We start from the raw sequence: 22455 nt of genomic DNA, 5'->3' as shown, positions 1-22455 counted from the left end.
CTTTGTCTTAGTTCTATCAGCTTTGCTTTATGTATTTTGAAATCACAGTAATAAGCACTTAAAATTATCTTTTTGGTAAACTGAACATTGTGTTATAAAATGCTGTTTTTTTAGCAAGGAAGGGCCCTCCCCGGTGGCACAGTGGGTTAAAGTGCAGCACTGCAAGCTGGCTGCAACCACTTCAGTGCAAGTTCCATCCCCAAATCCACATGGTGTGGCAGACCTCTCCTGACCCACCTGCTGCTCCCCTCAGCAGTGTGCTTCCTCAGTCTGCCTGTTCTGCTCCCCACTCTGTCTCTGGTGAATCCTCTTACCACCCCTGCACCTCTGGCCATACCCCAGTTCTGTATGCATAAATAAATAAATCTTTTTTAAAAAATGCTCTTTTTAAGAAGACAGAGAAAATATAGCACCCAAAGAATGAGTGTAGTACTCATTAAAAAAATTTTTTTTCTCTAAATATTGAAGAAGTGATCTTTAAATAGCTGACAAAAACAATCTAGTTTAAGAGAACTAAGTTCTATATTCAAGCAACAGTGATTACTAGTGACTGAAATACAATTCTGTGAATACACTAAAACTACTGAATTATGTACCTTAAAAAAAGGGATGACTAACAATGTAAGGTTTCTGAAAATTTTGGAAGTAGATAAGAGAAGTGACTAAGTAGACTTTAGAGTGGCTAGTGGAAAACTAAGAATTTAGATGTCTGATGACTTTTATTTTAAAAGTATCTTTGAAGCAGGAGGCAAAGTTATCTGCTAATAGTACAGATGGATAAAAGTAGGAAATGGGTATAAAGGCTTGAGGTGGTAGGGAAGCAGTTGCAGCAGCGATTAGTTCTATAGAGTCAAGCTACATATAGCTGAGAGCCCACTTTATTTAAGTAATAATAAATTTATAGGGACACTAACATGTCCAATTTTTAATTTCTCTTTTGGGGTTAGTAAGCAGGTGGGAATATCCAAGAAAGTATTCCTTTAGCATATACTCTATAACATAATTTTTCTATGAGTTCATTCCCCTCAAGGTATATTTAAATTGATAATTCTAAAGTCATCTGTCCTGCAATGAGTCTAGTCCTTATGACCTATTCCCTGAACACAGTACATTCTTTTATGTTATTATGGAAGTCTTACATCCTTAACTTCTAAGTGCTGTCCTCAAATAACTAACAGTGAACACAGGGGAACTATATGTGCTAGGTCTCATACCATTTCATGCAGCATACAAAAACACAAAATTCTATATAGTGCTTTATTATTAGTTCTCTCTTAAAGGAACCTGACTGAATCCAAAGCTTCTGCTAAGCAGTACTACCCAGTATACAGCCTCCTAATCAATTGGTGAGCACTTTACCTATGAAATAGACTCATGCCAAGAAGGAAACAAAACAAAAACTCTGCTAAGGCAAGTAGACATGTGCTATCAGGAAATGGAATTATGAAATACACGATTACAGAATTGAAGACTTAAGCTGAATGGAACACTGAAATAACATAAGTTAGCACAACTACATGACATGATAAATAAGCTAAGCAAAATTATAAATTACGGAGAAGCATGAATTATGGCTAACCAGTTATTAAAAACAAACATGTACAACTGTAGATGAACTCTAGTGGCAGCAGAAAAAAAAAGTAAGCAGAATTTTAGTAAAGCCAAGTGGAGAACATCTGAATGATGTCAAAGGTAGAGCACCAACCACAAGATATACAGAGATCTGCTGAATTAATGGGAACTGTCCTGGGCTGGTTTATAATTCAACTTAAAAGTCTGGCTATTCACAAATACTGTTTTTAACTGTTTGATTTCCATTTTCCTTGGTCACTGTATTTTAAAAATATAAATCCATTTCTTGAAATAATCTAAGAAGCATCTCTGGTTTTTTTTTATTGCTGTTTTTTGGGGTTTTTTGTTTTTTAATTTTAATCTGTTGCTTTCTTTACAGTTGAAAGAACCCTGGGCCCTCCCTGGTGGCACAATGGGTTAAAGCACAGCACTATTAAGGTATCCACAGCCACTGCAGCATGAGTTCAATCCCCAGCCAGAGAGGTGGCCCATATGGCACAGCAGACTTCTCCTGCCTTGTCCTCTGCTCTCCTCATCATTGTACTTTGTCAATCTGCCTATTCTACTCCCCCTTCTGTCTCTGGTAAAGTCTCTCACTGCCCCCTGCACCTCTGGCCTGTACCCCAGTTCTACAGGCATTAAAAGTAAATCTTAAAAAAAAAAAAAGGAAAGAACCCAATATAAAAATACAATAAAACATCTGAGACTGACTCAAAAGATGTCATTTCTTTATCAATATGATCACATAATGTATTACCAGAGGTATACATTTAGGTTTCCCTAAAACCCCAAAAAGAAAATTTGTTCACAATAATGACTACAAACGGAGAAAGTAAAACATACAGCACTAAGATAACTACTAGGTTAATACTGATCCGTTATGCTTACATTCTCATTCTTCTCATGCCAATTCAAGAAAAAAAAAAGACACTTAACCCTATCCTGTCCACTGATACCTAAGAGCATCAAGTTCAAAAACCTCATTATTGATTAGAACAATAATAATCATGTTTCCTAGACACATGAACTAGTTTTATCATAGTTTGACTCCCAAATTAGTATTACCATGTCAAAGTAAACAATATGTCAATGTTATTTTGAAAATATTATAAATACCCTTTTATAGCTTTGGGTTATGCATGTTACATAGATTCCAATAATGAACTACAATAAGTTCCAATCACATTGGTAGTTCATGTATTTTTAAATGAGCTCATATGTATAATATCCTTTAACTTTGGAGTTCCTTTCCATAATCTGTTTATAAAGGTAATATAAAATCAAAGTAAAAAAGTACTCATAATTCTATCTTCCCAAGCCACTACCGTCATTTAACATATTCTTCTCGACTATTTTCAAGAGATTTCTTCAAATATGTTATACAATCTCAATGTACTTGCATAACAACTTCAACAATATTATTCACAGTGGCCAAAATGTAGAAACTACCCAAATGTCCACAATATGTAGTATATACTTAAAATTCAGTCTTTAAAAGGGATGAAATTATCACACATGCTAAAATATGGATAGACCTTGAATACATTATACTAAATAAAACAAGCAAGATAAGTTACATGATTCCACATACATTACATTACCTAGAATAGGTAAATTCATAGGATAGAAAGTAGAACAGTGATTAGAGGAGGTAATAAGAATGGTTATTATTTATAGAATACAGAGTAAAAAATTCTAGAAATAGAGAGTGGTATTGAATGCACAACTATGAATGTATTTAGTGACATCAAACTGTATTCCATGTGAGCCATGGAATTTATGTTGGCAGTATCTTATAGAAAAATACTGGGGTACTTTAATTAAGGGAGTAACATTAATCTGCATCTTATAGCTGTGGAAAACAAGAAGGAAGATACAGAAATCAATTGAATTGTAAAAATAAACTAAGAGTAAATAAGGCACAAACTAAAGAAATCAAGAGTGAGAAGGAAGGAAATGGAACTCTCAGGAGATAATCAATAGGGAGGGATGTTGATGAGAAAGGATAGGTAAGTCCAAGATTTTGTTTTCAGTTCAAACAAGTTGGTTCCATTAACTGAGTTAGAATTGACGAGGACTAAGAGAACATGGTGCGGCAGGCTTCTTCTGTCTCAGCCCACTGCTCCTCTCAGCAGTGTACTTCCTCAATCTGCCTGTTCTGCTCCACGCTCTGTGTTTGGTGAATCCTCTCATCACCCCTGCACCTCTGGCCTGTACCCCAGTTCTGTATGCTAAATAAATGAAACCTAAAAAAAAAAAAAAGCAGTAACACGGGTAGGGAAAAAGTCAAGAAACAAGTAAAGGGTAAATAGCTGAACTGCAATCACTCCCAGCACCTACTTCCCTTTCCAGATACTTTGCTATTAAAAGTATTTGTACTTTCCAAATGCTTACTGCTGCTAAAACACTGAGTATTATTTCCATATCTTTTATAATATACTTATAACATTACAGCTATCATTTTTTACAGAAACCAGGTTATGCTATTGTGACTTTTTTTTAGGGCAAAAGTTTTAATAATTTTTACTAAACATAACTACTTATAAAATTAATCTATCTTTAAACATTTTTCCGGGTTAATGCTGGATTCTAGCCTCACCAACTGTCACTGTTGTATTATGGTTCCAGGAAAATGGCTGATGAAATTATATCCAAGAGATGACCTTCATTTCCAATCATCATGAGTTAAGTAATACAGGATAAACTCTTCTTTAAAGACAACAGAATTTCTCTAGTGATAAAAACAAAACAAACCTAAAGAAATTATCTGTTTAATACTACCATTAACCTAACAAGACAGACCAAGAAAAGGGTTGGAGATGAGGAAGCCTAAGCCACTTCCATTCTAGATGGGCGAGAGAAAGAATTGGCTACTCTAAAACAGTGATCCGCAAGTTTCAGCCTGCAAAAGTAGTGCTCGAGCAGCTTTAGAACATACCCTAGAGATTCTGACTAAGTAGATGTAGCCTGCATTTTTAACAAGCTCCCAGATGATGGTCTATGGACCATACTTTAACTGTCCGTATGCTAGACAACAAACTAGAAAAGTAAGAGATGAGGAAACCATAGAAATGATGTGGGGAAGCTTTAAAATTGGTTTTGACAGCTTTCTGAGGCAACCAGAAGAGGGAAAAACAAAGAAAGAAGAGAGCACAATGGACTATGGTAAAGGACCATGCATGCTTTGGTGGTAGGAAAACTATGGGGCCACCCCTGAGGGGGAAAATCCTATATTGTAAAAAAACATAAAAGGATGTCAAATAATGGTGTACCATTTTTAAAAAAGAATGTGGAGAACACATCTAAAGCCAGGGACTCTGTGAGTTATCAACCTGTCATTGTTCCTTCTCACTTTTACCTTTCAACAGGGTTGGGAGCCCACTGCTGTTTTTGGTCACTTTTCCAGGGGTTCTCTATCAATCTTCAGGAAAAAAAATCTAAAATGCCATAGCTATTATTAAAGAGGTGGCACTTCACTAGAGTAGTGAAAAGTCATTTTAATAAATGGTGTTAGAAAAAGAGGCTTTTTACATGGAAATATAATTAAATTGGATGGTTACCTTACACTATCTACAAAAAAATAAATTATGGGTGGTTAAATGACCTAAATGAAAGTAAAAAAATAAAGCTTTTCAAAGATAAGGTAGGAGATCATCTTTATGATCTTAAGAAAAGATTTGTTAAGTAAGACACAAAAACACTATCCTAAAATTAAGGTATAAACATCATAAGATACTATGAGAAGAACAAAAACAAAGTTTACAGAGTGGGAGAAGATCTTTGTAATCCAAGTGACTAGTATGTAGAATATATAAGTAACTTTCACAATTAGTGAAAAAAAAAAAACAACACTGAACTGATAGAAAATGATTAAGAGAAAAGAACAAGCGCCTAAGGAGTAAAGAGCTAGTAAATATTTTAAAAGGTTTCAAATCTTAAAATTAGACTGCAAATAAGAAACAAATACTATTATACAGATGTCAAATTGCAAAGATGAAAAAAATGTGACACTACCAAGTGTTGACAGTAGGATAAATTCTCATACACTAGGAGAGCATAATAAAGTTGAAGACATTTCTGATTTCATAAATACATTTTTCAATATGCTATGTGTACCAGGATGTGAATGTTTCATAGCAACACTGTTCATAATTATCAAAAATTTGAGAAACAGTAATGCCCATTCATAGTTGAAAAAAATCTAAATATTGTGGTTTATTTTTTCATTAAAATATTTTACACTAAACAAAACAAATGCATTAAAGATAAATGTAACATGAATGAATTATAAAAAAGAATATTAAGTGAAAAATACATAAATGCAATCAAAATGATACCATTTATATAAAGTTTGAAATCAGGACAAATCAGTTCATATTGTTTTAGATGCCACATACCCTGGTATAAAAATGCAAGAATATTATTACTGTAAACTTCAGAATAGTGGCTGGCTATGGGAGGATGGAAAATGTTTACATTGGTAACTATGGGGATACTTTGGAGTAATAATAATGTTCTATTCTTGATATGCAAAGGGGTTCTTCTAAACTTTTGTTTACAACTATTTGTTAAACTACACATGTATGAGGTTAGTGCATTCTTGGGTGACATTTTTACATTTAAAAACTTTTACATTAAAAACAATGGAATATTAAAAAAAATGGAATATTACTCAGCAACCATAAAAAAAAAGAAACATGTCTTTTGCAGCAACTTGGATGGAGCTGGAAAAGATCATGCTTAGCGAGATAAGCCAGAAAGAGAAAGAAAAATACCGGATGGTTTCACTCATAGCAGGAGTATAATGGACCAGGCGAGAAAATAACAAGAATAATGAACACCCATATACCAGAGACATTTTGTGGAGGTGGAGTGGGGAATGGGCTCAAAAAATGGGGGTGGGGCCCTCCCTGGTGGCGCAGCGGGTTAAAGCACAGCACTAAGAAGCTAAAGCCTCTTCCGCATGAGTTCGATTCCCGTCAGCCCTGGATGTGACCACATGTCGCGGCAGACCTCTCCTGACCCGCCCACTGCTCCCCTCAGCAGTGTACTTTGTCGATCTGCCTGTTCTGCTCCCCATTCTGTCTCTGGTGAAGCCTCTCACCGCCCCCGAGCCTCTGGCCTGTACCCCAGTTCTGTATGCACAAATAAATAAATCTTTAAAAAAAAAAAAAAAATGGGGGTGGGGGGGAATAGGAGGTGGGGAGGGGAGTGCACAGGATTATGGTGATGGCACATGGGTAACTTGGTGATGGGAAACCCGCCGGGACTACAATTGAGATGGGAAAAAAAAAAAAGTAAAAATGTAAAATAAACTGTTATAAAAAAAAAAGATATATTGGCCCTACAGTCAACCAATATGGTTGAAAATTTACTAAGCATGACATTTTGAACAACTCATAAAAACCTCTTGAACTTGTGTTTCCTCAGTTTTTAACATGGATATAATATATATTTTGCATATTGTGAGGCTTAAGTAAGATAGTACAACAGTGTCTGGATTCACAAACAAAAATGTTTCTACATTGAAAGACTTAAGTATCATAAGTTGGAGAGTCTCTCCAAATTGATTTACAGATCCAATCAAAATTCTATTTTTGCTAACAGCAAGCTTAAAAACAAAACAAAACTAAAAACCACCATACAAATAATCTACAGCATGTATTCTCAATAGAGATAATATTCTAAAGGAGCAAAAACTGGATCTTAGGTGTGAAAAAAATAAGTTATTAATAATACAGTTTGTGACCTTCCAAAGCTCAACCCTGTCCAACAAATTATTGCTCAGTATTTAATTTTTCTTATTAAGGAAAAAATTAAGTCAAATTTTAATGTTTTACAGAAATAGTTGATAGTAAAAAAAAAAAAGAAGGCTAAGAAACACTGATCTGAGCATCCCTGGTGGCATAGGAGTTAAAGTCTTGTACTATCAAGCTCTCACCATCCTGAGTTCAATCCCTGGTCAGGGAGATGACTCATACAGCACAGCAATCTCTTCTGTCTTGCCACTGCTCCGCTCAGAAATATATTTCAGTAGCTCTGCCTGTTTTGCTCCCCACTCTGTTTCTGATAAATCTTCTCACCTCCCAAACATCTAGCCTAGTCCCCAGTGAGTGTATACATAAATAAATAATAAATAAACTTTAAACAAAAAATACTGACCTTTATTCTGAAGCAGCAGAGTCAAATATGAGGAAAGAAAATGATGGAATAATCACAGTTTTGGGAAATGAGAAAACAAGATTATATTGCTTTCCAATGAACCAGGAAAAGATGGATGGGAAAGGGAAAATGATAAGTGTTTCAGATTTTTCTGTAAATGAAATAGAAATTTTAGGAAAATGCTTTAAAATGAGAAGAAAATGTTACCAGTCAATACTCTAGTTTTCTTCTTCTTCTTTTTTAATATTTATTTATTTATGCATACAAAATTGGGGTAGAGGCCAGAGGTGCAAGGGCGGTGAAAGGATCCACCAGAGACAGAGTGGGGAGCAAAACAGGCAGACTGACAAAGTACACTCCTGAGAGGAGCAGCGGGTGGATCAGGAGACGTCTGCCACTCATGTGGGTCAACTCCAGGGCAGGGATGGAAATCATGCTGAAGTGGCTTTAGCTTCTTGGTACTGTCTTTAACCCTCTGCACCACCAGGGAGGGCCCTATTCTAGTTGTTTTTAAGAAGAAAATCAGAAATAGTAACCCAAAAATTTCAGAAGAACTTGATGCCCCTTTGTCCCATTTAAAAAGCAAGATTGGTTATTTTTAAATGTTTCTAAAAGACTAATAGATAATTGCATAATTATTTATTCTAATTAGTAACCAAGTTGTTTGGGGCAAATAATTGCAGTATCTTTCTCACAGTATTTCCCCATTTCAAGAAGGATTATTTTTCATACCCATGCTTTTAATTCCCCCTTCTATCCTATATCTTGTACAAAGTCCTCAGACAAATCTTTCTTTTCTCCATCTACAAATGGGAAATGACTAAAATAAATGTAATGTTAGAAGTGGAATGACTTGGACTGTCCTAGTCTATCAAGGAAATCAGATGCAACACAGTTCTAAGATCAGGCACTGTCAACCATTAACTTATTGACAATATTCCTAAATTTGGAGGTTGATTTTGCAAATGATTTCTCCTTTGGCAGTACAGAGATCCCTAATCTATCAGGGGTCTTCAAACTTATAAAAATAAATGAGGAAGGGAAAAGAAAAGGTAATCAGTTTCTAAAAATTAGAAATTTAAAATGAATGACAACCTTTCATAAAGATAGAAAAAGCAAGAATAGTTTATGGAAATTGTTAATAAATGAACAAATATACAGGGAAATCAGTGCTTTTTTACTGTAAGACAATTTGTACCTAAAATGCTTCAAAATTGATTTTGAAACAATTATTACAATATTACTCGTTATAATTTTTCTGGAAAAAATGTAATAGAAAACACATTTGAATGTTAAAGATAAAGATGTGTTGCATTTTAAAAAGACTGAAGTTGTCTACTTTAAAGGTATACTCATTCAATCAACCCCGGTGGGGAACCAACTGTTGTAGAGATCACTTGTTCACAACCACAAACCTCGAAACTTCAACCATTTCTCTAGATCCAGTAAGGTTTTCATATTAAAAAACTGCACTTAAACTTTATGTGCTTTTTAAAAATTTTTAATTGAGAAAAATGAGCTGCTAAAGAAGCTGTAAATTTTTACTTACATATTCAGGTTTTAGTTTTTTATCTCCTCCTCTCACAGCCACCTTTTCTAGTTTATCTATAATGGGGCCAATCATTTCCTCATCTTTAAGCTGAAGTTCTTCATGTATTATTTCTATATCTCGAATAGGATCTACACTTCCTTCAACATGTGTGATATCATCATCTTCAAAAGCACCTAAAATAAATTAAAGGGAAGCAATTCAATAAACAAATAGCATAGAATATTTATCAGAGTGAGAAAAAATTCTTACAAGGTTAACAAATTAACTGTAGTATAAGTTATTCTCCATTCTTACAAGAAAATATGTTTTTTTTTTCTGCTTAGTAATATTTCGAACACTAAAAACAAAACAGTAGTTCAAGAACATCAACATTTCCAAAAACTGATTAAAATAAAATTATAGACTTCACAGAAAGGAAGTTACGCTCCAGAACTACTGGTATTTTGAACTGTGTTACACTGAAGAGACTAAATTTCAGGCAACTGAGTCTGAAGTTTGAAAATACACTATTAGGGTTTCCAAAGGAAACCAGATCTGGGGAGGGAAGGGGGGTGTGTGTTTGGGGGTGGGAAGGATGTGTGTGTGTGTGTGTGTGTGAGAGAGAGAGAGAGAGACAGAGAGACAGGGAGAGAGAGAGAGAAAGAGAGAGAGAGAGACAGAGACAGAGAGAAGAGAAATCATCTGGCAGACCTCTTCCCTGCTTCAATCTACTTTATCACTGTGGTTCTGACGGTGATTAGATAATGAACCACTCAGACACACAATTTACACAGCAGCTAATTTCATCGGCCTGATTTGAGGGTATGGTTTTTAGGGGGCTATCAAAGAAGCAGATGAAGGTGCATTTGTCATATATGAGTGACAATCATTCACACTATCTGAACAAAATGGTGCTGGCCCTTATTAGAAACACATGCTATTATCACATATTTAAAGTGCAGTTGAAGCCATAATTTCAATTGCCAACTGGAAACATAAGGGTAAAACAACCAGATATTACTGAAGCATGTGTACTGACTTTATGCCCTTTTGAAGACATAATGTGGCAACATAATTTTACTGGGATTTACTCAAATTACCAGATATAGAACAGGACCACAAAAATGAACAAATACTATGAAATATAAATAGAAAGCAATGATAGACACAAAACAATAAACACATTTATAAATGAATTAATTTAATTAAAATTACCAACTAGATTATACTCCCAAAATGAGATGCTTTCAAACATAAAGTATCAATTATTTTAGAGGTATCATAGCAATCATGAAACAGTTTGATTGAATTTTTGATGAGAAAGTAACTAAAATTCATTCTTTTATACCAAGACCAAGATATTCTTATTAAAGTCTACAGAGCTTTAAAAATATAATTTCCCAGAATTAAAAATAAACTGTATCTTCATTTATTCAGTAATAATAATTAAAACATAAGCATATTATAATTGAAGCATAAGCTTTTAAGTAACAAGTATTCCTAGTACTAAACTGATAAAATATCATATAATGCCAAGTACATATGTAAGAAATGAGGAGGTATTAGTAAGAAATTAGTAAGAAATGAGGAGGCATATTATATTGTACTAAAAACACACCAGACAGTAAGCAGTTTAGGTAAAAATGTAGTAATGTTTGAAAAGTATGAAAGAAGCTTCCCTGGAATTTGTTAATATTTACTTCTTGTGTTTGAGACATCTTCTACAAATGGCACAATAAAATAGGAAAATAAAAACAAAGGTTAGCTTTCTGGCAGGCAGAGCTGCAAAGGAAACTTAGTTTGGTTATAGAAACAACTCAGTAACTTTTTATGGCATTCAGAATGAAAAATATCCTATACAGTCATTATGCAGAGACAATAATTAACTATGGTGATGTCCTCAATAACAATCTTGCCATAAGAAGATCAGGAGTTTTAAATGGCAATTTCTTCATTATAACCCTCAATTTCAACTGAGTAGATAACAGAGAAACAGTAATTGCAATTTTTCTGGATGCAAAGAAAAAACTTCTCTGATGATTTAACAAAAACAAACAGAAAAAACCTAGAAAATCATCTGGCTATCTTATAATCTTCAATTATTCTCCAGATTGCACCTTACCTGCAGTTAGGCTAAGGGTTAGACTAAGAAAAGAATCATGACTGGGTCATCACTTGTTCATTTTCCCCTACTCTAAGGAAAAAACTTCAAATTATAAACTCTGTATATCCTAGATTATTTTGTTCTTATGCCTCACAGTGAATATTAATATTATATTCATCTGAATGTGAGGTGATAACATACAATGAAATGTTAAATTCATTTCTGATAAATTTTGCCAAAAATTAAGTGATAGAAACTTTGACAGCCATATTTAAAACTGAACAGCCATGCCTGAAAGTTATATAATGCTGAAAGTTACATAAAAGTATATAATACTTTTATTGAAATATTAGGTGTTAGAAATAAAAGTTACAGAATTAAATAAAATTGAATAGCTTTGTGAAGAAAGGAGGCCTAAAGGAGCTGTAAAATATAAGCTTACAGAAATTTTGGTATCGCCATTGGGCAATTTCCTATTTCTTGCAACTAAAAAATGTGACACTACTTTTCCAGAGACATACTTCTGAGTCAACAGACTTCACCATACACTTGCAGCATTTTTCATATCTTACCACTTTTACTATGAGATTAGTGGTTAAGAATAATGATTCTAAAGCTAGACAGGCTTGCAGGTCATAAAATCTCAGAGAAATTACTGAACCTCTATGGATCTCATTTTCAGATCTTTAAAATGAAGTTGTTTCTACCTCTCAGAGGAAAAAAGTGATTCACTGTGATAATACAAGAAAAGGCTCAGCTGAGCGCTCAATTGTATCACACTCTTTCAATAATTGAGGCACACACTTTTTTTTTTTATGATGTAGGAATTAGTGGTTTAGAAGAAATTCCATTGTAATATACTCAAACATTAATCTTGAGTAACAGTCACCTCAGAACAGGTTAAAACAAACTGTGACTTCCGTTTTTTTCCCCACTAATTCTTACTATTATAGTTCACCAGCACATTTTTACTCTAGTTCATGGCTAAAGTTATTTCAGATTAATGAAAGAATTATTACCATAAATGTTAAAATTATCATCATAATTTTCCCTCTGTGGGAAATAGTGTACTGGTAAAGAAGATGACTTCAGTATCTTGAAAATACTATATCTTGATGAGTACTTATTCTTTTAGTCATTCTGATAACATGAAAGATAAAGCCTCAGTTTATTTTGCTGGTTGTTGTCTAACATTTTAAAATTTATCTTTTATCAAGAGAGGAGATCTTAACTTTAGAGCATCTAAAGGTTAAAATATTTAATAAATATGTAATTTCCATTATCATTAATTTTGGCAAATGATACTAATTTTTCACATAAAATAGTGAAAAAAGTTCCCTGTTAATATTTAGTCAAAACTGTGAGATAACTTTTTTCCTGGTAAAATGGAGCAAAGTCTGAAAAATATGGCCATTTTGATGAGGAGATTATCTGATTTTTAAAAACTTTTGGGACTATTCTGTATAACACAGGGTAATACGATAGGGCAAGTGTGTGTTAGGGTAGGGATACACCGCTATGCAATACTATAGGTTAGGATGGTCAAGGGGGCCTTTCTAAGGTGACATTGGAGTTAGACCAGAATGATCAGAAAGTGGCAGTAATGTAAAAATTGAGGGAAGAGAGCTCTTAAGAAGCATAGAAATCCTAAACTGGGAACAAGCTTGAAGGATTTCAGAAACAGAAGTAAGGTGACCACATATTAACAATAGCAGTGGATGACAGAGTTTAAGTTGGAGGAGTAAATAACATGGGGTGAGCAGAAAACAATACTAGCTGTAATAAACCCTCATTCTTAAATATTGTTATAGGAGAGATTTAACCATAAATTGGACCAGACTGAACTCCATCATAAACACTTTTTACTAAGCAAACCTATGATGATGTCCTTCACAACAAAGCTTTTTTTTTTTTTTAATTTTTTTTTTTGATGACCCAACATGTCTTTCCATGTTTCACAGGGGAAATGCATATCATCTTTGGAATACCAAACTCCCTTTTTGTTTTTACACAAATCTCTCCTTTTTTTTCAGTCAAAAAACATTAACTTTTATTATGTATGACTAATCTCTCTACAATCTCAGCTCTGGATCTTATCCTCCCCTAAGCATATTTGTTCCATATGAGCATTTGCATGTCCTGACACCTCAATATATTATGCCTCTCGCTCCTATATTGCTGTCATCTCCATTTCCTTTGCTTCATTTTGCCTTTAAGCTTTCATTTTTTCATTTGTATTTATTTCTCTTATTGAGGTAACACTGGTATACAACACTGTGTATGATTCAGAGGTACAGAATCACACATCTTTCAGATATGTTAGCACCTCACACCCATCACCCATACTCCCCCACCATAACTGATTGGGCTCCCTCCCATCTTTGTTCTCTGCCCTTCCCCTCCATGCTCTGGTAGTCTCAAATTTACAGTGAGATTTCTAGTGCTCTATTTGGTTTGTTTTATCTGACCCTTTGTTTTGTTTCTCTATACTCCATTTCCACTAATACTTTCCCATCAGTACTTAAGTAATCCTAAAACTTTGTATTATATCAATGATGTCAGTCATCATTGGACATTAATCCACACTCTAGCCACTGCTTTCTTTCCTCTAATTCAGAGCCAAACTTTCTGAAAGAGTTGTTTATATCTACCCTCTCCACTTCTTTACTTCCAATTTCTAACTTAACCCACTACGCTTTAGGATATGCCTCTACTATGCTATCACAAATCAACACCCAAAAGGACACCAATATTTTTGCCTTCATGATACTAAATCAAATAGTGATTCTTCAGGAATCTGTAACGATATCTCAGTAGCTTTAACTTTAGTGTATTGACATACTCTCTTTTATATTGTTTCTTTCTAAAGCATTCTTCTGGTTTTCTTCTATTTTTCCTGGCTATTTTTTTCTCAGGCTCTCCCTTTCTTGCTTTACCTACCCCATAAGTGTCAGTCTCTCAGCTCTATTCTCAGATACCTCTATTATACTCATTAACATAATCCCCAGTTCAGAACTCCCCTGAGACTCTAGTATACTTTAACTAAGATATCTTTTATTATATAAATAATCTCCACTGTAAAAGATATTAAGTGAATAAATGCAAGCTGTCAATGCTTATACTAAAGTCATGACTTTTAAATCCTATATACCTCATACTGAAACTCAGTCAAATCTGTATTTGATTTAGGGAGATGCAGTTGACTATTCACATAGTACTACATATTCTGCATATTTACTTCTTTGTATGATATGGTAGAAATTAATTGGCTATTTTCGGTTACTATAAATGGATTGAAGACTGATCATTTACTCATTCAAAGCCATAAAGATGTAAATAAAGAGGATAAATACTCTTTAGGATGCTAAATGTAACTGTGAAGAACTTCAAAAATAGGAATATACTTCTGAAAGTCAGGACTTCAGTGAATTGCTTTGCTATGTTACTACTCAACTTCGGACTGTATTCACTTTTCAAAAGCAAAGCATCATTAGCTAGATGTAGAAAAAGATTTAAAACACATGATATATTAAGTATACAGACATCACAACAATATTTTATAAGCTATGTGTCAAGGAAATTTTATATTCTAAATAGCCTGTATACAGTTTTCTGGGGGATAAGGAAGGGTGTTTAGAACTATTTGACATGTCTTTTTCCATTTTATACAGTGTGGAGATTAAGTATTACCTGGTGTATAAGCCAGTGCATAAATTACCACTCCTTCAACAAATATGTAACAAATCACTATAATACTTGCTAAATATAAGTGCTCCACTTAAAGAAAGTTGCTTGTATACCTAACAATATGTTAAGTGTTGTGAAAATTAAAAATAAAAACCTAAATAATAGGTCTCTCCCTCTCTGGTAGTAAAATCACTGAATCATCAGTTGTCTTTTTTTTTTTTAAAGATATATTTATTATACATATGAGAAGTGGGGTACAAGGGGTGACAGGATTCACCAGAGTGGGACACAGAATAGGCAGATCAACTGAAATACACTGCTGAGGGGAACAGCAGGCCAGACAGGAAAGATCTACTGAGCCATGTGGGTCACCTCTCCCAGCAGGGATCGAACTCATGCTGCAGTGGCTGTGAATAGTTTTCGAGTGCTATATCTTAACCCCTTGTACCACCAGGAAGGCCCTCTTTGCTCTTTTAAACTATGTGCCTTAACGACTTCCCTTAAGTAGGAGAAGGGGATCTCAATTTATTATATTTACTTTAAAAAAAAAAAAAAGCAACAACTTGGCCCTCCTGGTGGCGAAGCAGGTTAAAGAGCAGCACTAAGAAGTTAAAGCCGGCCCTCCCTGGTGGTGCAGCAGGTTAAAGCATTGCACTAAGAAGCTTGAGCCAATTCCTCATGAGTTGCACCCCCGCCTGCCCCGAGGAGATCCACATGGCGTGGCAGACCTCTCCTGACCCGCCCGCTGCTCCCCTCAGCAGTGTACTTCGTCGATCTGCCTGTTCTGCTCCCTACTCTGTTCCTGGTGAATCCTCTCACCCTCTGCATCTCCTGCCTGTACCCCAGTTCTGTATGAATAAATAAATAAATAAAGAAGAAGAAGAAGAAGTTGTTAAAGCTACTTCAGCATGAGTTCAATCCCCAGGCCCGGAGGTGACCCACATGGCAAGGCAGACCTCTCCTGACCTGCCCGCTGCTCCCCTCAGCAGTGTACTTCATCCGTCTGCCTATTCTGCTCCCCCCTCTATCTCTGGTGCTAACTGCTCCTGCATCTCTAGTCTATAACCCAGTTCTGTATGCATAAATAAATCAATCTTTAAAAAAAAAATTTTAAAAATTTAAAAAAACTCTGGTTTCTTAAAGATAGCAGAAAACGATAAATTTTAAAAACAGAAAAAAATCACTCTGCTAGAAGGGATATAGATTTAATTCTCTAAGCCATCAGTTCAAGGCAAATGAAAAGAGGTATATCAATCAAATTTTAACTACTTTAAGTGGGTATAAATCTCTACAGAAATAAAATATTTTGTAAACATATAAAATAGAAATTATTGGTATAGTAATGTAAACTGATAAGTATCTATCACAGTATCACAAAATGAGAGCATAACTAGACTTGGTGGATTGTACTTACCTGAAATAATAAATCAGTCAAAATCCCCTTTAAAGTTCTTACTCTTAATTTTCCCAGATAAAACCTATTACTTGAGATAAAGCAAAGGTTCTAAAATAACCCAGTCTATGCTAAGACTAAATATTTAATTCTAGAAAAGAAAACAACTATGGGTAAGCAAAAGAATTTGCTTTTGCTTTGCTTTTCTTACCTCTCTTTTTCTCTTTCATTATAGGAAAAAAGCTCAAAACTAACTTGTGGCCATTAGGAAAGAAATTTATATCCCTTTGAAATATTTAAAAAGTGACTAAGGCTTTCAAAAAGTTCAGTAAAATAAAATGCACATGGCACTGACTTTGAGGAACCAGTCTAAATTTACAGAAATAAATAATAAGTGACTCATACAGTAGTTTAAACAAAGAAGGAAAAAGAGATACAGGTATAAACATCAAAATCAGAACAGATTAATTTTGCAGTGAACAAAAAAAGCCTCTTGGTTATGACTGATGCCACTTGATCGGTAGCATAACATTACACTATTACACAATACAGTTCTTTTAAATATACAGAAGACCAGAAAATTCTGCTAACAATTTCTGTCATTGTACTTGTAAACAGACAATCTCATTACTAAGAAATCATTAGTCACTTAAAAGTTATGAATTATAACCCAAAGTCAACATCTATACTTAATTATATTCACTTGCTAGTGGTTTTATATGTTTAGTTGCTGCAACATATCAACTCTTTGCAAAGAAGTAGGCAGAAAAGTTCCTTAATGAGAACTTACATTCAGCTCTTATGAAGAATTCACTTCCTAATCTATATAATAGATACTTCCAATATATAAAAACAAATTTAATAATATTTGAGTTAATGTTTATTAAGATTCTGCTGTATTTCAATGTTGAGCTAGCTGCTTTTGCTGAGTTTAACCTTCCCAATAACCATCTCACTCATTTCCTTACTTCTAAAACATCTTATAGCCTTCTGGCCCCAGAAAAAGCCTCCTATAACCTGGCCTTAACTACCTCAATCTTCACAGATCCTCAGCTCAAGTCAAACTCTTTATTTGATTCATTAAGCCCTGCAAGTTCTTCATATACAAAATGACACTGTATTTTTGCACATTCCCCCCACTTTATATTACAAATTGCAAATCATATCTATCTATTACAAATCATACCTATCCCAAAAATACAGAGGTTAATTTCCCCTCATGTACAAGGCAATTATGGAAGGTTCCAGGTCTAAGAGTTCTCTACTACACCTGCGTCACAACTGGAGTTGTAGGGACTTGTTTGCAAAAAATTACAGTAAAACTGATGGTTTAATATATTACCTTAAATATAGCTTCTGGGAAAATTCCTCTTTATACCTGTTTAAAGGCTAATATAAGGAAGCAAAAATGCAAGGACAGGAATTTTAAAAAGTTAGAATTTTATCTGTATTACCAGCACTGTAAGCAGTAACTAAAGGAATCATGTAAACTCTTTGCCATTCAAGAGATAAACTTTGATTTGAAAGAAATCAGAACTTTGATTTGTCTACCATTGGTGTCCACTAATATCCTGTATTTAATCAAACTGAATCACTCCCAACATTTTCAATACTGCTACTCATCCTTCTGCATGGGATATTCTTCCCTCCGTCTCTCCACCCCCACCTTTTCACTCCCCCCTCACTCCTCCTCCCTGGCACTTATGCCTTTCAAAAAAAATTACTTATCTTTCATGGTCTTAATTAAATGTAACTAAAGAGATAGTTCCACAATGATGCCTTCTCTAACCAAATCCTATTATGTAAACAACAATAATCTGTACAGTTTATTCATATGACCTATTGCACGTATCTCTAGTATTAAAATATGATTCCATTTCAAAAATTATTGGGATTCTGTCTTTAATGTACTTTTGGGTTCCTAGAGTACCTTGATGAGGGCTGACACACAATTAAGTATAAGGTAAAGTGAAAAACAAGGGAATCAGTGAATATGTGAATATCTCAAGCACTTTTTAGCACAATGAACAAATTATAGAGGGGAACTACAGATTCTAGATGAAGCTATACATGCTGCATTATAGCAAAGGATCAATTCTGTGGTACATAATAAAATATTTAATAAGTATTTCAAAGAAATCAGTTTTAAGAATATAAGTCACAAATTAACATAGTAAAGTAAAGCATAAAACAGCAAATTGCAATAATAGACATGAGAAGTTTTTTGTTTCATCTCTTCATCTCTGAATTGCTTGACTATTAGTAACAGGATATTCACTTAATTATTTTCTGAGGCTTTCTTGGGCATGTTACACTGGACTACATGTTATGGTACAACTTTTAAAATTTATAAATCACGAAGAGGGAAGACATACCTCTATACTATAATTAAGGCCAATAAATATAGCATTAAAAGAAAAAGGCTATTGATCAGCATGAATAAGGATCAAGGAAGGCAGGCTTGAATACAGATGAGGACTTTCAGGGACATACTAGCAAAGGGAAAGAAACCAGGGAAAGATATTAGCAAAGGAAAGCAAGAGAATCAAAGGACATTCTAGTCAGGATGGAAGTATAAATAAGGAAGTATAAATAACAGAGAGGTAATTAAGGATACAGACTGGATTTAGAATATTTATATTCAAATCTGGATTTCAGGCTGTTTACTAGTTGTGACTAATTTCTGTATCTCAGTTTCCTTGTCTGTAAAATATAATGACACCTACCTTATAAGTTTGTTCTGAAAACTGAAAGATAAAATACAGAAATATTTTAGGATGGTGCCTGATACATAGTAAGCACTGAAAATATGACAGCTATACTTCTAAATGAAAAGTTAAAAACAAACCATAAACCAGTGTTTTTTAGCCCTGGTACTATTAACATTTTTGACCAGATATTCTTTGTTGGGGGTTGGAGGGTTGACCTGTGCATTGTAGAATGTCAAAACATATATAAAAATGTACACAGGTATATAGGTACACACTCTAGCTATGAAGGTTAAAAAGGTCTCTAGGAAATTCTGTAGGGAAGGAGGAGGGAAAAGGACCAGGACAGGGGTCGGAAGAGCACAAGGAACTACGGTGATGGTGCACGGGGAACTGGCAATGGGAATTTCATAGGGAAATCACACATTGTACAAAAATAAAGGGTAATGTAATGAATATATATATATATATATTTTAATTTTTGAATAAAAAAAATTGGAAACGATCTCTAGGCATTGCCAACTCAGAGCTGAGAACCACTAATGTACACTACAAAGAAAAGGTTTGGCTATGTAGTAACCAAAAGATGCTAGTATAGATTTAAATCAACTGTCCATTGATAAGCTAACTGAGTCAAGGAGTTGAATTTCATGAGAATATAAAATTTCTCTGTAGGTTTTCTGCAGTCTTATGATATTGCTCCTGTTTTTGGTTACTTACTCACACTTTCTTTAAAGGAATCTATCAGTTATGTACAAAATTTAATAGCTTGGAAAGAAACTGATGACCACAAATAAAGCAGTTGACTGTTGAGGGGTGCTAGTTTCAGAAAGAAAAAAAAAAGATAAAGAGGGTTAAATTTAGAAGAATTGAAACATTCTTCTATAAAGATTTGTCTATTGGGTAGAATGATAAATTGAGAAAAAATGACCTGTAGCCAGTCATAACATTAAAAGTGTACAATAGCTAAGGATACACACTTTTTAAAAAAACTCATTATGTAAACAAGTATTTACTGAATGTTAATCACAAAAAGAATGGTGAGATCAAAGGCAAATTTCAGAGATGAAAAAAAGCTAATAAGTAAGGTTAGTTTCTCCTTCCATGAAGTTTATAATCTAAAAAAGGAGACAGACCAGCATAAGAAAAATCCTGAGATGAAGGAAAACCTGGAGGAGTCAATATTCAGTATAAACTGGTGAAGACAACCTTACAGTTTTAGACTCAGGTGACAGTATTATGTAGATCCTAGTATAAAGTAGAAGATTCATGTACATATTTTGATGGAAGTGTAAATCATTTTTAATCCCATATCTAATTTTACTGGTTATGTGGTTAAGGGCAATATCATCTCTGCTAGAATTTGAAAATGGTGTTTAAATGCTTGAAAACTGTAAACATATGACAGGTATTAATCAGTGAAGTAAATGTTTAGCCATTAATTTTAAAAATAACTATTTTATAACTTTATCCATAACACCAAGGGAGTATGACTTTTCTCTAGTTTTTCTGACATACAGTAAGGAATAGGGGGAGGTCAGATGGAAAAAGGAGGATTCACCAAAAACACAAGGTGTCAGAATGGGAAAATGATGGTTTAACTAAATCCCCTATACAAAGCAGGGTCATGTTCTTGGGTTCGAATTAAAGAACTACGAGGGTGATTGTAGACCACTACAATCCCAACAGATTTCCAATCCAATCACCCTAACTGGCTCAAAAATATGTGTACCAATACTTGAGAGAGTCCTAGAATTCTATTGCTACCCTGAAGTTTTAAAGATGTAGTCATTATAATTAATAGTTAAACCAGAGCAAACAATCACCACCAGGTGGTGCCAAATCAAAGCCAGTACCAGAATAAATTTGGCTGGGCCTGTACCTAGCCACTTCCTCACCCCCCCTGCAGTTAGCTGTGCAGGTTGACCCCATTCATTTCATGCATCTAGCAGTAACGTCGTATTTTATGCAACTGGAATTTGTGGATCTATGTAGTACATTAAAGCAGAGGCAGGTGTTTACTACGTACTACAATCTTTCAAGGGTTGAGGTAGGAAAAGATGACATTGTGGATTTAGGGAGATTGGCTACAGAGGGAAAATCTAATGTTTTTTTAATGCTAAACTCAACAGTATAAAAAGGAATAGGGAGATGATAAAAAAATACAATGTGCAAAAAGTTCTAATCAATCAATAGTTAAATAAAGGCTTTCTTTTCCCACTTAGCTCAACTAAGGAACCATGATCTTAACCAAGAGTAAAAGGCTGTATAGTATCACTGTTTTCCTCTGGAGATTGTTAAGTGATGCTATAGCTCTTTTGTCTTTAGGATATAAAACATGGGAACTGTAATAACAGAAAACTCCCCCACTCCTTCTCCAATGTAAAATATACATGGAAATTTCTTTAAATTCCTTTAAATATCACCCCAAAATTTCCAGAAAACAGTTCATGGGAAACTTACTCCCTCCCCCACCCCATCTCCATCCTACCTCTACCACAACCAGATTTTAGCACTGCTATATGTTATACCTGTCAAGATCTGATGACTGTATGTTATGTATTCATCTGAACAGAACCACTACACTTAGTTACAGGCTATCATCAACCAATTCATTCTCTTGCTAAAATCAAGTCATCCAATTACTCCTTGACTAATCAAGGCTGTTTTGGCTTTTTCTTTTTTCAAAAGGTACTCAACAGCATAAACAGTTCACTTACAAGAAATGGAAAGGGGCTAATCAGCAGAATTATTGTTTTGCTGCTACAATTTGCAGTATTTAAATTTAGTTGCTGATTGGACTGAAAGTTTTATGATATAGCATATGAAACTAGTTTAATACAACTATGAAGCTGTGTAGCTGCATTGTCTTTGCATGGCTGTCTTGGTCTACTTTATAGAATAGACAACTGACAATTTTCTTTAAAATAAGGATTTTTTTTAAAAAAAAATTGCAATACACTTTCCCACATACATTGGTTTCATAAGAAACTAAGTTAAGAGCTCCTGAAAGTTTTTTTTTTAAGTTAGCAATTGTGTGTACAATCACAGGTATGCAGGTTAAATGTGTATAAAATCACAATAGCTTTAAACTTTAATCCACATTTATTCTGATGTCTAAGCAACAAAACCTAAATATCATTTAATTATTTAATTATTGTTTAAGAAAATAAGGGTTATAAAAATACGTATTTTAAATAAAACATATAAGGATGTACTACATTTCTAAAATGAGAAATATTTCAATTAAAGAATAATAGGTGCACACCACGGTAAAGTGAGATCACTATGTTACTTT

General features: G+C 34.1%; 1 protein-coding gene across 2 annotated transcripts in view; it reads right to left on the bottom strand.

Annotated features, from left to right (window-relative positions):
* Positions 1-22455, bottom strand: part of OLA1 (Obg-like ATPase 1) — a 140184-nt gene that overhangs the window by 50845 nt on the left and 66884 nt on the right. For both annotated transcript variants that reach the window (XM_004674521.2, XM_012728922.1), the window contains exon 5: positions 9284-9459. In XM_004674521.2, the coding sequence (XP_004674578.1) occupies positions 9284-9459 (176 nt within the window). The remainder of the gene's footprint in view (positions 1-9283; positions 9460-22455) is intronic.

Source organism: Condylura cristata, unplaced genomic scaffold, assembly GCF_000260355.1.
Source record: "Condylura cristata isolate star-nosed mole 26May11 unplaced genomic scaffold, ConCri1.0 scaffold00002, whole genome shotgun sequence".
Lineage (NCBI taxonomy): Eukaryota > Metazoa > Chordata > Mammalia > Eulipotyphla > Talpidae > Condylura > Condylura cristata.
Note: the sequence above shows the minus strand (reverse complement) of the source record. Positions and strands in the feature narration are given on the sequence as shown.